This window comes from Oncorhynchus clarkii, chromosome 26 (genome assembly GCF_045791955.1).
Source record: "Oncorhynchus clarkii lewisi isolate Uvic-CL-2024 chromosome 26, UVic_Ocla_1.0, whole genome shotgun sequence".
In the NCBI taxonomy this organism is placed as follows: Eukaryota; Metazoa; Chordata; class Actinopteri; order Salmoniformes; family Salmonidae; genus Oncorhynchus; species Oncorhynchus clarkii.
In genome coordinates, this window is record NC_092172.1 from 33354305 (window position 1) to 33367773 (window position 13469).

Consider the following 13469-nt stretch of genomic DNA (forward strand, 5'->3'; position numbering starts at 1 on the left):
GGGTGCCATTGGTCCTGGTCAAAAGTAGTGCACTTGGAAATAGGGTGCCATTTGGGACGTATTCACTGTGAACATGCTATGGGTGAGTAGGAGTCTTAAATATGTACACTTGAAAGTGATCCAAAGTAGTATAGAGAATAGGGTACCGTTTGTGATCCAGCCACTGTGACCATACTGTACCTAAGTACAAAGTCTTCTATATCTTTATGTCTGGAAAGTGATTATCCATGAGAATAAAGACACAGGAACATGTTCTGTTCTTTATCAGGCCATCGACAGCTCCAGTTCTCACTTTGAATGTTTACATTTGAACCGACTAATCAAAAACATGTGTATATATATATATATATACATATATACATATACACACACACATCTACCTACAGTATATACATGTTATCTATGCCAACGTACAAACAGTACAGCATTACTGACCGCAATCTACGCACGCACGCACACACACACACACACACACACACTCTACAAGCCAACTACTGTTCTGTGCAGCCAAGCGTACTTCCAGAATGAAAAGCATACAGAAGTAAGGTCAATGGTTGTTCAATGAGTGTGTGTGAGTTCACACTGTAAAGGAAATAGTCCACTCTCCTACGGTGTGTGTGTGTGTGTGTGTCCCAAATGTGTCCCAAAGTGTTCACTGTGTGTCTGAAAGCTACCATCTCTCTGAACTGCCTCAACAAAGAGAGGATATACAATGCATGATTGAGTGCCTCGCAAATGTCACAGCTACTCCTTAAAGGAAGTGTGTGTGTGTGTGTGTGTGTGTGTGTGTGTGTGTGTGTGTGTGTGTGTGTGTGTGTGTGTGTGTGTGTGTGTGTGTGTGTGTGTGTGTGTGTGTGTGTGAGAGAGTGTGAGTGAGAGAGAGAGAGAAACTGTCCTACCCAGCTGCTGCTTATGAGGAGCGCATGCCCGTGCCTCTGTGCATGAACTTTCAACATGTCAGTATACTACATCTATAGATTCACAATAGGGTAGTGTGTATACTACATCTATAGATTCACAATAGGGTAGTGTGTATACTACATCTATAGATTCACAATAGGGTAGTGTGTATACTACATCTATAGATTCACAATAGGGTAGTGTGTATACTACATCTATAGATTCACAATAGGGTAGTGTGTATACTACATCTATAGATTCACAATAGGGTAGTGTGTATACTACATCTATAGATTCACAATAGGGTAGTGTGTATACTACATCTATAGATTCACAATAGGGTAGAGTGTTATACTGTGTTTTGTGTTTGGAGATATTAGATGGAATGACTTCACATTAATCAAAGGATTGACTCTCCCCTGCTGTCATGCTAGCCTCAGGTTGTGTCCCAAACAGCACCTTATTCCAAAAACAGTGCATTACTTTTCATCAGGTCCCACAGGGCTCTGGTCAGTACTGCACTATATAGGGAATAGGGTGCCATTTGGTACGCTGACAGAGAGTGCGTTAGAGGGAGGGTCTGAATGCATTGCCTCACAGTCTAAGTATGACCATCGGTCAGTACGAGACAGAAATTACAGTGATTGAAATGTACTGCTCTTTCGTGAGAGCTTGGTTTTAGGTCCAGCTGATTCCAGACAGAACGGTGGAAGATTTTGTTCTCTACTGATTGACTCTTTTCTCGTTTTAAGATCACCTCATTACATCACTTCATTAGATCACTTCATTAGATCACTACAGTAGATCACAAGGTCCAACTGAATTCTGCTTTTAACCCCTCCAAGGACATAAATACACCCAGGTTTTGGAGAGGTGTGAGGAGCTGCCACACTGGGCCCCCGGGGAGCTGTTGTTATGGGGGGTTAAGTGCCTTGCTCAAGGGCACAACGACAGGCAATGGCATCTGGGATTTGACACCGGCAACCCTCTAGTTTCCAGCTCACTTCCCGATAGATTTTTCTTTCAGACCCAGGATTTGAACTGGCAACCATCCGGTTGCTGAGTTTCCTCTTTAACCGCTAGGCTAACTGCCGCACAAATTATGCTAATGCTAATGTAGAATCATTATTCCAAATCAAATCATTATCATAATGTCAGATATAATGTAGGTTTTATTTATAATATTTTGTGTTAGTTATAAAGTTGTTTTATCCTTCTAAACCTTCATGCTATAGCCTATATTTGTCATGTGAGTAAATGACAATGGTTTAATTCACTGTAAGAGGTTGACCACCGTTCTGTTCTCTCTTTCTCTCTCTCTCTGTCTCTCTCTCTGTCTCTCTCTCTCTCTCTCTCTCTCTCTCTCTCTGTCTCTCTTTCTCTCTCTCTCTCTGTCTCTATCTCTCTGTCTCTATCTCTCTCTCTCTCTCTGTCTCTCTCTGTCTCTCTCACTCTCTTTCTCTCTGTCTCTCTCTCTCTTTCTCTCTGTCTCTCTCTCTCTCTCTTTCTCTCTCTCTCTCTCTCTCTTTCTCTCTCTCTCTCTATCTGTCTCTATCTCTCTGTCTCTATCTCTCTGTCTCTCTCTCTTTCTCTATGTCTCTGTCTCTCTCTCTCTGTCTCTCTGTCTCTCTCTCCCTCCCTTTCTCTTTCCCTCCTTCCATCATTCCCTTCAGAGCATAAGACAGAGATGAACCCCAGACAGCTTGTGAAGGAAGCATCCAGAATCAACCAGCAGCCCACAAAGGAGACAGGGAAGGAAGCATCAAAGGAAACAATCAAGGAGCCAGTAAAGCGTTGTCCGTTGATTCTAGGCTTGAGTCGTATCTACATCCAGACCCGGCAGGAGAAACGCCTCCACCTGACCATCGGTGGGCGTGCTTACCTCCTACCAAAAACCTCCCTGATCATCAAATGCCCTGTCCGGCGCTTCCAGGTTGGATCCTTTCCTCACGGTCTTTATTGTTGTAATGGATGAGAACATATGCCATGGCTGGGGTTTCCAACTATGACTGGACATGTTTATCATTTAAAATCACTTACATTTAATTTTGTAGATTCATTCTGGCAATAGACAAATCTCCCTGAACAGCTGTTCTGCTCAGCTTGTCAGGAGGTAAAGGCCATTCCAGGACTCCAGTCTAAATTGAGAGGTTGGCCTCCTTAGCTCTTATTTTTGCCTTGTGTTTTGCCTTGTGTTTTGTCTTGTGTTTTGTCTTGTGTTTTGTCTTGTGTTTTGCCTTGTGTTTTGCCTTGTGTTTTGCCTTGTGTTTTGTCTTGTGTTTTGTCTTGTGTTTTGTCTTGTGTTTTGCCTTGTGTTTTGCCTTGTGTTTTGCCTTGTGTTTTGTATTGTGTTTTGTCTTGTATGTTGCGTCTAGAAAGCCTACATCCGTTGGGAGAAGGACGGCCGCCCCCTGTCCAGCTGCAAGCGTCTGGGCGTCACCAAATCTGGTTCTCTAAAGATCCACAGCCTAGGAGTCGTGGACAGTGGGGTGTACGTGTGTATCGCCGGGCCCGCCTCAGACACATTCACCCTTAAACTGATTGGCAGCGACAGCAGACTGATCGACCGACCGGTTGAAAACGAATCGGACCCCGAACCTGGCCTAGACCTGACCAGGATTCAACCACGATTCAACCCTCAGGACTGGGACCCCCAGGGTCTTCCTCACTGCCTCCCGTTTACCCCCAGCCTCAAAGGTCCCAGTCTGTCTCTGCTGCCCGGTGGTGTGGAGGCCTCGGTGCTGCAGGTGCAGGCGGGGGCCTTGGTGCTGCAGCCCTGGAGCCTGGAGGAGAGGGTGAGGAACGTGAGTCTCCAGGCGGAGATGGGAGAGATCAGCCAGGAACAGGCTTCACAGATCATCTACACCCTCATCACAGAGATGTCTGGAGGCCAACAGGCCTCCACAGAGCAGTGGAAAGGGACCAAGGAGGAGACGGGGAACCCAAAAGGTAACCTTTTGTTACGATAGAAAATAATCCAATACAATAGAATATAACTTTTTCCCTCCAAGGATGTCACCGTACCAGAATGAAAAACACCACATGTACATCATACACATTAGAAACAGTTACCCAGGTACACCATGCTGTACATATAGGACAGAAACACTCACATTCATTCATAATGAATCTGCAAGTGCCTGAGAAGTTTTTTTGCATAATATAATATACAGTTTTGCATAACTTTTTTGTATAATAGTTATGTAATGTATGCCGTTACCATGTCGTTTCTAAGCAAACACCAGGTAGTTAGCGGGCTGTAGAATGAAGTTTAATGCTAGTTTTCACTCAGGGGGCTCTATTTTCAGGCCGGCGTTAAGGCAGCACTAGTGTCAAACGTACGTTAGTTTGCAATTTTATAATGGAAATTCTGGCATACTGGTATTTTCCAGCCCTAACTCCATGTCTGGCAATTGACCTTTCTTATATCAGCTCACTTGTGCTCAGATGGAGGGGTGGAAATATTTGAGGCGTGTCCTTAAAAACATGATCCAAAGTGATCATTTCAGGCAGTGCTGGTAGGGATATTTAAGACCGACCTAAAGCTGGTTTCAGCAGTAACGTAGATGGTTATGACATGAATATTGACAGCAGAAACACAGCCTATCCAGCCGTGACGCACACTGTCCATATGAACATGGAACAAGAGGAGCCTGATGTGCTTTTGGAGTCTGAATACTTCCTATTTAGAAACATTAAAAAACGAGTTTTTTCCCAATTCGTTTTATTTGGTTAAAAACCAAGATTAACCTCCTCCTCTCAATGAAGCCTTTTTTTGTCTGCCAAATGCAATCGTAAAGTAGTCAAGACTGTCGATAAAGGGTTTGGCTCCCGAGACCACTTGGAAATAAGTCTTAATCACCAAAGCTTTATTCAAATATCAAGTTTGAGAGGAGTAAAACAATGAGGTGACATTCCTTTTTTATCTCTGCATTGTAGGCAGGCCCACATTATTCTAGCATGCAGGTCACGTTTTGAACGTACGTAAAAACCCCTCCATGATGTAGAACCCAAGACCTCCCTTAGGCCTACTATAATGAAGGCTGGTTCAACAGAAACGACACACTATAATGAAGGCTGGATCAACAGAAATGGCCTACAATAATGAAGGCTGGTTCAACAGAAATTACCTACTATAATGAAGGCTGGTTCAACAGAAGTGACCCACTATAATGAAGGCTGGTTCAACAGAAATTACCTACTACAATGAAGGCTGGTTCAACAGAAATGACCTACTATAATGAAGGCTGGTTCAACAGAAGTGACCCACTATAATGAAGGCTGGTTCAACAGAAATGACCTACTACAATGAAGGCTGGTTCAACAGAAATGACCTACTATAATGAAGGCTGGTTCAACAGAAATGACCCACTATAATGAAGGCTGGTTCAACAGAAATGACCCACTATAATGAAGGCTGGTTCAACAGAAATGGCCCACTATAATGAAGGCTGGTTCAACAGAAATGACCTACTATAATGAAGGCTGGTTCAACAGAAATGACCCACTATAATGAAGGCCGGTTCAACAGAAATGACCTACTATAATGAAGGCTGGTTCAACAGAAATGACCTACTATAATGAAGGCTGGTTCAACAGAAATTACCCACTATAATGAAGGCTGGTTCAACAGAAATGACCCACTATAATGAAGGCTGGTTCAACAGAAATGACCTACTATAATGAAGGCTGGTTCAACAGAAATGACCTACTATAATGAAGGCTGGTTCAACAGAAATGACCCACTATAATGAAGGCTGGTTCAACAGAAATGACCTACTATAATGAAGGCCGGTTCAACAGAAATGATCTACTATAATGAAGGCTGGTTCAACAGAAATGACCTACTACAATGAAGGCTGGTTCAACAGAAATGACCTACTATAATGAAGGCTGGTTCAACAGAAATGACCCACTATAATGAAGGCCGGTTCAACAGAAATGACCTACTATAATGAAGGCTGGTTCAACAGAAATGACCCACTATAATGAAGACTGGTTCAACAGAAATGACCCACTATAATGAAGGCTAGTTCAACAGAAATAACCTACTATAATGAAGGCCGGTTCAACAGAAATGATCTACTATAATGAAGGCTGGTTCAACAGAAATGACCCACTATAATGAAGGCTGGTTCAACAGAAATAACCTACTATAATGAAGTCTGGTTCAACAGAAGGGACCCACTATAATGAAGGCTGGTTCAACAGAAATGACCTACTATAATGAAGGCTGGTTCAACAGAAATGACCTACTATAATGAAGGCTGGTTCAACAGAAATGACCCACTATTATGAAGGCTGGTTCAACAGAAATGACCTACTATAATGAAGGCTGGTTCAACAGTAATGACCCACTATTATGAAGGCTGGTTCAACAGAAATGACCCACTATTATGAAGGCTGGTTCAACAGAAATTACCCACTATTATGAAGGCTGGTTCAACAGAAATGACCTACTATAATGAAGGCTGGTTCAACAGTAATGACCCACTATTATGAAGGCTGGTTCAACAGAAATGACCTACTATAATGAAGGCTGGTTCAACAGAAATGAGACAGGCGTTTTATACAACAGTGTGTTCTCTTTTTGACTCCCTCTGCATTTTTGCAATCAATTGCCTGAATTTTCTCCATCTCCTTAGTTATCATGCTCTAATTCCACCGGGCATTCTACTGATTTCAAGACTTGCTCCTCCAGAAAGTGAAGGGCAACACTTTTGCAGTTCTACTACGTGATATCTTTCACAAAAGCCATTTTTAGAAAGGATTACCTACACATGCTGACCAGCTTATGTTATAGACAAAAGTGTGCTTCATGGCAGACCAATCCAAACTCATCTCTTGGCATGTCCAGCCCATCCATTATCTCAGCCAATCATGGCTATGAATGTTCCTGGCTCATGAAGGTTCCTGGCTTTTTCCGTGGCTAAACCAACTAGGCTCGTAATTTAACAATTGTATTCGTATTTACAGATGGCATGCAAGTGTGTTATTAAGAAACATGAAAGTTTACATGTTCCAGAAGGCATTTCTGCCCAAAACGTTTACGTTCAAATGCCTCTCCTGTAAAGTAGTGATGTGTGACATATGCCTAGTTTTCTGAAATGAGTCACATATTTTGCCATGGAGCACATTCTGATTGGCCAGTGAGGGGCCAAGCCTCGAGACACCCACAACTTGTTTATTCATCGAGCCCCAGCCCCTTTCGCGCCAATGCCAACAAGTGTACCGAGAATTGTGATAGTGAAAATAGCAAAACTATTTCTGACACACCCCTGAACCTATAGCACTACCGCCTGCGTTTAGATTTACCATTCTGTTAGGTTTGTTAAAATAGAGCCTGAAACAGGATTGTGTATTCAGATGAAACATTTGCAGGCACTATATGGTGTTAGAGTTACATTTAAAACGTGGGTATTCATAGGACAGAGACTTTCATAGCTAAATAAAAAATACAAGTTATTTCTTTATGTTCAGTTTATATACAGGAATGAAACCCACAACTCATTATGACATTACTAGTGCATCAAATGTGTTTTTATCAAGGTTGGGGGTCAATTCCTTTTCAATTCAGTCAATTCCTTTTCAATTCAGGAAAAAAAACATACAATTCTAATTCCAAATGTTTCTCATGGAGCATCGAGATGTGGAATTTCAGTTTATTTCCTGAAACGAATTAATGGAAATGGAACTGACCCCTACTGTAGTTATTATTTAATCTGCAACATACAATGTGATACGATCTCAAATCTCAATAGACCGGACACCAAACTTGTCAGAGTGGTCGGCTAGTAGCTTCAAGAGACCAGTGATCATCCGACAGAGGCAGAACCCCCCGATGACCTTCCAGAGGAGTCTGAACATCAGTGTTGGCCAGACAGCCTTCCTGACCAACGCCACGCGGCAGCTGTACCTGCTCTGCCCCTCAGAGGGCATCCCGCAGCCCCAAATCACCTGGACCAAGGACGGAGTAGAGCTACAACTAACTGACAGGTAACACATACAGTAATACACAAATGCACACATGCATACTGACACACACACACACACACACACACACACACACACACACACACACACACACACACACACACACACACACACACACACACACACACACACACACACACACACACAAATAAGACATGCCCATTAGCTTTATGTTATCCTCTATTCTCACTCCTCTTTCCATAATATAGTGCAGCAGCCCTCTATGTGGGGTATAGCTCAGGCCTGCTGGGCTTGGCTTTGCCCTGGAGAGAATACTGATTGTAGCTATGCAGGATCCCTGTGAGAAGCTATGGAAACTGTTACTCATATATCAGAGAAAGGAGAAAGGACTCGGAGCCCGTTGTGAATGTTCTGTGTTCCGAGTCCGCCTCAGATCATGGTGTGAAATTTACAATTTCACCTTCCGGACCCTGTTGCTAAGTCTCACTCCTCGTCCTCAAGTCTTCCTCCTCCTCCCCCTCTTCAAATCTTCCTCCCTACTCATGTCTTCTTCCTCCTTTACCCTATTCTCATCCTCCTCTTCCTCACATCTTGTATAGCACCCTCCCTCCTACTCTTCCTCACATCTTGTGTAACCCCCTCCTCCTCTTCCTCGCGTATTGTATATCCCCCCTCCTCCTCCTCCTCTCCTCATGGATCTCCCATGGAGCTGGAGCAGCACTCACTGTTTTACAGGGTCAGCTCAGAACTTGGCTGGAGAAGGGAGAGAGTGTAGAGAAAGGGGATAGAGAGGTGAAAGAGAGAGAGGAAAGGGAAGGGAAGAAAACGGCTAGAGAGAGGGAAGAGAGGTGAAGGAGAGGGGAAAATAGAAGAGAAGGGAAGGAGAGAGGGGAAAGAAAGAGAAGAGAGAAGGGGAGGACAGAAGAGAGAGAGGGGAAGGAGAGAGAGGGGAAGGAAAGAGGAGAGAGAGGGGAAGGAAAGAGGAGAGAGAAGGGAAGGACAGAGGAGAGAGAAGGGAAGGAAAGAGGAGAGAGAGGGGAAGGAAAGAGGAGAGAGGGGAAGGAAAGAGGAGAGAGAGGGGAAGGACAGAGGAGAGAGAAGGGAAGGACAGAGGAGAGAGAAGGGAAGGACAGAGGAGAGAGAAGGGAAGGACAGAGGAGAGAGAAGGGAAGGAAAGAGGAGAGAGAAGGGAAGGAAAGAGGAGAGAGAGGGGAAGGAAAGAGGAGAGAGGGGAAGGAAAGAGGAGAGAGAGGGGAAGGAGAGAGAGGGGAGGAAAGGCAGCATAAAATTAGGCGAAAAATAAAAAAGTGAAATGGGAAAGGGGAGGGAAAAATGGATGGTTGATTGACATTCACAGGGCCCAGGGCCGAGGCGTGAAGCTGTGTGTTCTCCCAGTTCCGTGTGAGTGTGGAGACGGTTGCCCTTCACTTGCTCTTATCAAAGTGATGTGGTCTTGGAAGCAACGTGTTGTGATAGCAGGCAGAGGGACCGCCTGTTGTGTACTGTAACCCGTTTGACCTCTCTAAAGACTTGGATAGATTTGAAGTGGAAATTCAGTAACTCTTACAAGACAATGGAAATTGCTATAATTAAAACCAATGTTTTTCGGCCTTTAGCCTTCATCAGGATTTTTCAACAGATTTGCCAGGCCTCATGTTCATTCAATGAGGGGAAAGACGTTTGTTTTAGGTTGCTTACCGGCTTTTTAAACCTGTAGTAGAGAAATAAAAATAACATGTTTTATGTTTGATGTGTATGTATGCCAGTGTGGAGCCAAAGGCACATTTCCACATTTGGACTTGCTTGCTTTTGGTGGTGCAATGCCCTGAATGCCATGGCAGTCTTTCCTTCATAGAAGCTGCTAAGCCCGACCTGACACCAGTGTCTCGCCAGATGTTATCCATAATGTCTCCTTTGGCCTTCTGGGAGGTCTTGGTCCATTACATGAGGGGACCCACAGTATAAATGTACTGGCAGCCAGCTCAGGATGTCCAGCAAATCTCAGCCTTCTGACCTTTATCTGGAAAATCTGGACAATTAAGTTGTTTGTGGTCCAAATGTCATCATGTGATCCTGATTGGTCAGACTTGGTTGGACCATGAAAGCACAGGACGTACTGGACTGTGGAGGCGCACTGGAGGGAGAGTGCAAGGAGCAGGCACAGGACGTACTGGGCTGTGAAGGTACACTGGGGACCAGGAGCGCTGAGCCGGCACAACCCGTCCTGGACAGATACCCACTTTAGCGCGACAAGTGCGAGGAGCTGACACAGGAAGTACTGGGCTGTGAAGGCGCACTGGAGACCTGGTGCGTATAGCCGGCATCAATTGTACCGGAAATTTAACACACTTCTCAGGACAAGTGCGAGGAACTGGCACAGGTGGCATCAGACGGCTAACACGCTCCTCAGGGCGAATGCCGTGCATACTACGCCAAACCAACAGCTTTCTCTCTTCACTCTCCTCCAATTTGTCCAACAACTCCTCGAAGGTCTCTAACTCTCCCCTCGGTTCACTCTCCTCCAATTTGTCCAATAACTCCTCAACAGTCTCTGACACACCCCTCAACTTCGCCGACCACTCCGTGTGCCCCTCCCCCCCCAAAATTGGGGCTGTCTTTTGGGCTTGAGTCGTGGCCGCGAACCCTGGCCTCGTCGCTGTCCTTCCCTCGCTGCCTCCGCCTGCTTCCATGGCAGGCTTTTGTCTCCTGCCATTATCTCCTCCCAAGTCCAGGATGTCTTCTCCTCCTACCCACGTTGCTTGGTCTGTTTGTGGTGGGATCTTCTGTCACTTTCGTCATAAGGAGTAGACCAAGATGCAGCATAGTATGTTTCCATCCTTTATTATGGAATAGAAAACTTCAAAGAACACAAACAACAAAGCGAACAACCAAAACGTGAAGCTAATATAATGCTCTCAGGCAACTATACATAGACAAGATCCCACAAAGCACAATGGGAAAATGCCTACCTAAATATGATCCCCAATCAGAGACAACGATAAACAGCTGCCTCTGATTGGGAACCATACTAGGCCAACATAGAAATACAATTCACCTAGATAACCCACCCTTAAATCACACCCGACCTAACCAACATAGAGAATAACAGCTCTCTATGGTCAGGGCGTGACAGTTATGCATATACTGAACACGTGTTCAAGTCACTTTGGATAAAAGCGTATGCTAAACAACTGAACAGTATTATATAATCCTGTCCTATCCTGTCTACTGGCATGTCTACTGTATATATTCTACTGCATGTGTTTAGCAGGTTTTACATAATAGGTACAGTACTGGCCGTAGGACCGTTGCTAGCCACAATTCTATTTTTCCAGGGATGTGGTCTGAGAGAGTACATTTTCCATGCTCTAATGGTTTATACGTTCCCCTCTAGGTCCACTGACTCCATGTTATAAAGTAGAAAATCATTTTTCCCCATTTACTACATATAGCAGAGTAAGTCTGATACTTGGATTATCTAAATAAAAGGTCAGACAATATGTTAGGCACAGATCTAGGATCAGCGTACACTCCCTTAAGCCTCACCTTAACCATAATGGGGGGACAAACAAAACTGTTCTTGGATCAATGTCAAGAGGGCAACTACATTCTGCTACAGAGTAGAAAGAGGTTTCACCCCCCAATGGTTATGGTTAGGCTTCAGGAAGGGTAAACTGACCCTAGATCTGTGCATAAGGGTAACTTCTAGCCTGTGAGTGGTGGCCAAGCATCAGTCTGATGAAGTGGGATGTGGGTGGGAGTAGCTCTGTGTACATTCCCACATGGTCTAAATGGGATCTAACAGAGAGCTTATAGTCCCATAGAGATCCATAAACCACTGCATGGCTTTAGCAGCCCCCAGCCTCCCCTAGCCACATACCTATATACACAAACCCTGTTTGTTTCCCCAGACCCAGATCCTGCCTCTCTCCCCCAGCCCATAACCCCAGACACAGACCCTGCCCCAGCCACAGTCCCTGTGTTCCCAATCCCAGCCCTTGCCCTCTCCCCACAGCAACACTCCATATAAACAGTCCCTGTCCACTTCCCCCAGCCCCTCTCCCCCATGCCCTTTTACACCAGTCTCAAAGGAAGTAGACTTCATGAGTCCAAAAACAGTATCTCCCTCTCTCCAGTCCCCACAAGCTGTTTTGACCCAAGCGTTCCCTGCATGGTGGTTCCTGTAATCTCTTAAATCTGTTATTGGAGTGTTTGAACCTGGGCCAATATTCATAGTGCCTCCATGCAGAAGTGCTGATCTAAGATCAGGTCTTCCCTGTCCATTAAATTATATTCCTTATGATCTAAAATGCTAAACTGAATCTCGATCAGCACTCCCAGGAATCAAGTAGACATTGTGTTGCTCCTCTGTCCTGGATTGGTGGTGTTTGTTCCAGAGCCAAGGGAAGCTCAGGCAGACTTATTGGCCTTGAGGAATAGTTGAGCGGCCAGAGAGGAAGGACAGCTCAGAGCATGGGAAGAGGACCAGTCCCTTCAGAGAGGTGAAAAAGAGACTGGACTGTCCAGAGAGGAAGGACAGCTCAGAGCATGGGAAGAGGACCAGTCCCTTCAGAGAGGTGAAAAAGAGACTGGACTGTCCAGAGAGGAAGGACAGCTCAGAGCATGGGAAGTGGACCAGTCCCTTCAGAGACTGGACTGTCCAGAGAGGAAGGACAGCTCAGAGCATGGGAAGAGGACCAGTCCCTTCAGAGACTGGACTGTCCAGAGAGGAAGGACAGCTCAGAGCATGGGAAGAGGACCAGTCCCTTCAGAGACTGGACTGTCCAGAGAGGAAGGACAGCTCAGAGCATGGGAAGAGGACCAGTCCCTTCAGAGACTGGACTGTCCAGAGAGGAAGGACAGCTCAGAGCATGGGAAGAGGACCAGTCCCTTCAGAGACTGGACTGTCCAGAGAGGAAGGACAGCTCAGAGCGTGGGAAGAGGACCAGTCCCTTCAGAGACTGGACTGTCCAGAGAGGAAGGACAACTCAGAGCATGGGAAGAGGACCAGTCCCTTCAGAGACTGGACTGTCCAGAGAGGAAGGACAGCTCAGAGCATGGGAAGAGGACCAGTCCCTTCAGAGACTGGACTGTCCAGAGAGGAAGGACAGCTCAGAGCATGGGAAGAGGACCAGTCCCTTCAGAGACTGGACTGTCCAGAGAGGAAGGACAGCTCAGAGCATGGGAAGAGGACCAGTCCCTTCAGAGACTGGACTGTCCAGAGAGGAAGGACAGCTCAGAGCATGGGAAGAGGACCAGTCCCTTCAGAGACTGGACTGTCCAGAGAGGAAGGACAGCTCAGAGCATGGGAAGAGGACCAGTCCCTTCAGAGACTGGACTGTCCAGAGAGGAAGGACAGCTCAGAGCATGGGAAGAGGACCAGTCCCTTCAGAGACTGGACTGTCCAGAGAGGAAGGACAGCTCAGAGCATGGGAAGAGGACCAGTCCCTTCAGAGACTGGACTGTCCAGAGAGGAAGGACAGCTCAGAGCATGGGAAGAGGACCAGTCCCTTCAGAGACTGGACTGTCCAGAGAGGAAGGACAGCTCAGAGCGTGGGAAGAGGACCAGTCCCTTCAGAGACTGGACTGTCCAGAGAGGAAGGACAACTCAGAGC

The 13469-nt window shown here is 45.7% G+C and overlaps 1 protein-coding gene across 1 annotated transcript in view; it reads left to right on the forward strand.

The window, feature by feature from the left end:
• Nucleotides 1–13469, forward strand: part of LOC139384605 (ADAMTS-like 3) — a 314459-nt gene that overhangs the window by 277271 nt on the left and 23719 nt on the right. The window contains exons 22-24 of the mRNA XM_071129427.1: nucleotides 2574–2833; nucleotides 3276–3849; nucleotides 7662–7896. Coding sequence (XP_070985528.1) covers nucleotides 2574–2833; nucleotides 3276–3849; nucleotides 7662–7896 — 1069 coding nt within the window. The remainder of the gene's footprint in view (nucleotides 1–2573; nucleotides 2834–3275; nucleotides 3850–7661; nucleotides 7897–13469) is intronic.